General features: G+C 36.8%; 1 protein-coding gene across 1 annotated transcript in view; it reads right to left on the bottom strand.

Annotated features, from left to right (window-relative positions):
• The window catches only part of LOC119586767 (FRAS1-related extracellular matrix protein 2-like), a 19,352-nt gene that overhangs the window by 10,290 nt on the left and 7,520 nt on the right, over positions 1–1,542 (bottom strand). Inside the window, exons 6-8 of the mRNA XM_037935494.1 lie at positions 1,444–1,528; positions 952–1,115; positions 47–196 (exon numbers count right to left, since the gene is read on the bottom strand). Of these exons, the coding sequence (XP_037791422.1) occupies positions 47–196; positions 952–1,115; positions 1,444–1,528 (399 nt within the window). The remainder of the gene's footprint in view (positions 1–46; positions 197–951; positions 1,116–1,443; positions 1,529–1,542) is intronic.

Below are 1,542 nucleotides of genomic sequence, written 5' to 3'. Positions count from 1 at the left end.
AATAAAACATCTCATATAGATTAAAAAGACAAATTATCATACCCACCTTGTGCCTCCGTTGGCTGGAGTGCCTTGGATGCCACCTGGACCGATGCCACGCGAGAGAGGTCAGTGCCAGTGCGCCAGACTGTGACCTCTAATGACCCGGCTGACTCGTCGACGCTGTATGTCGAATCCCCGAAGAATATGAGCGGTTCTGATGTCGCGAGTAAACACAAACGCGTGAATATAAATGAGGACTTGGGTGGTAAATAGTTTATCAGACAGACTCTGGTAAATTGCATTTCGTTTATTAGACAGACTCTGGTAAATAGCACCAGAGACAGACTCTGGTAAATAGCATTATATTTATAGACAGACTCTAGTAAATAGCATTTCACTTATAGACAGACTCGAAAATAAGTTTATTATATACTTTTTTTTACCAAACGTGGTATTTCTGTCTAATTTGGTATAAAAATCGTGTAATAGTACAAAATTTATGAAGTATATGCACCATAGATACCAAAAGCAAATATACCGAAATCCATACAAAAAAGTCCCTTAAAGACGAAAAAAATATATATGTATATATGTACTCATACATACAATAAATTTCTTTCAAAAATAAGAATGAAAAGAATCGAAATTCCATCTTCCTAATCTTACACGTCGTCGTTAGAAAAAAAAAAAAAACTCTATCTTTCCAATACTTTAAGTTAAGATCTTTCCAAAAAAATATGCTCCTCATCCTACTCACCATCTTTTTTTTTTCTAAAAACGAAAAAACATTCCATTTTCCTCATCCTACTCACCATCTTTTTTTTTTACAAAAAACATTCCATTTTCCTCATCCTACTCACCATCTTTTTTTTTTTACAAAAAAAAAAGTCACATTCCATTTTCCTCATCTTACTCACCATCTTTTTTTTCTAAAAACAAAAAACATTCCATTTTCCTCATCCTACTCACCATCACTAGCATCGGGCATAATGGTGACGGTGAGATTGGTGACGTCACCGAGGTTCCCGCCCATAGGAGACCGCAGGACCAAAGAGAATGACTCAGCGGTTTCTTGCAGCGAGTCATCAATCACGATTACGGGACAGACTGCGTGACTCTCACCTCGGCCGAACCTGTTTTAATTAAAGGTGTGTTGACTGCGTGACATTAATACCTGTTATGCAAGTGGTTATAAAGGTAGGAATTGCTTATTGGGATGAGAACACGATTACAGGTAGTTTTAAAGTCTGATTTATGGTTTAAAGTCTAGAATATACATATTTGTTTTCCCATACTTGAAAGTTATACGAGTTTTATGGGAATAATGAATGAATTCTGATAAAAAACGAAGATAAAGACACAGTCAGTAAGCTTACTGGCTTATGATAATCAAAATCAATGTGATGAAAACGATTAAACTTTTTTTTTCATGTTGAAACAAAATCGGAAAAGGAAACTAACGTGACGATGGAAGTCGGGTCGTCAGCCCGGGTGATATAGTCAGAATACGAGAGGACTGAGGTTGGCACTGTTCCTGTGGCACTGTCTGTAAAGAAAGTG

This window comes from Penaeus monodon, chromosome 21, assembly GCF_015228065.2.
Source record: "Penaeus monodon isolate SGIC_2016 chromosome 21, NSTDA_Pmon_1, whole genome shotgun sequence".
NCBI classification, from domain to species: Eukaryota; Metazoa; Arthropoda; class Malacostraca; order Decapoda; family Penaeidae; genus Penaeus; species Penaeus monodon.
The sequence above is the reverse complement of the archived record's forward strand: the minus strand, read 5'-3'. Positions and strand labels throughout refer to the sequence as shown.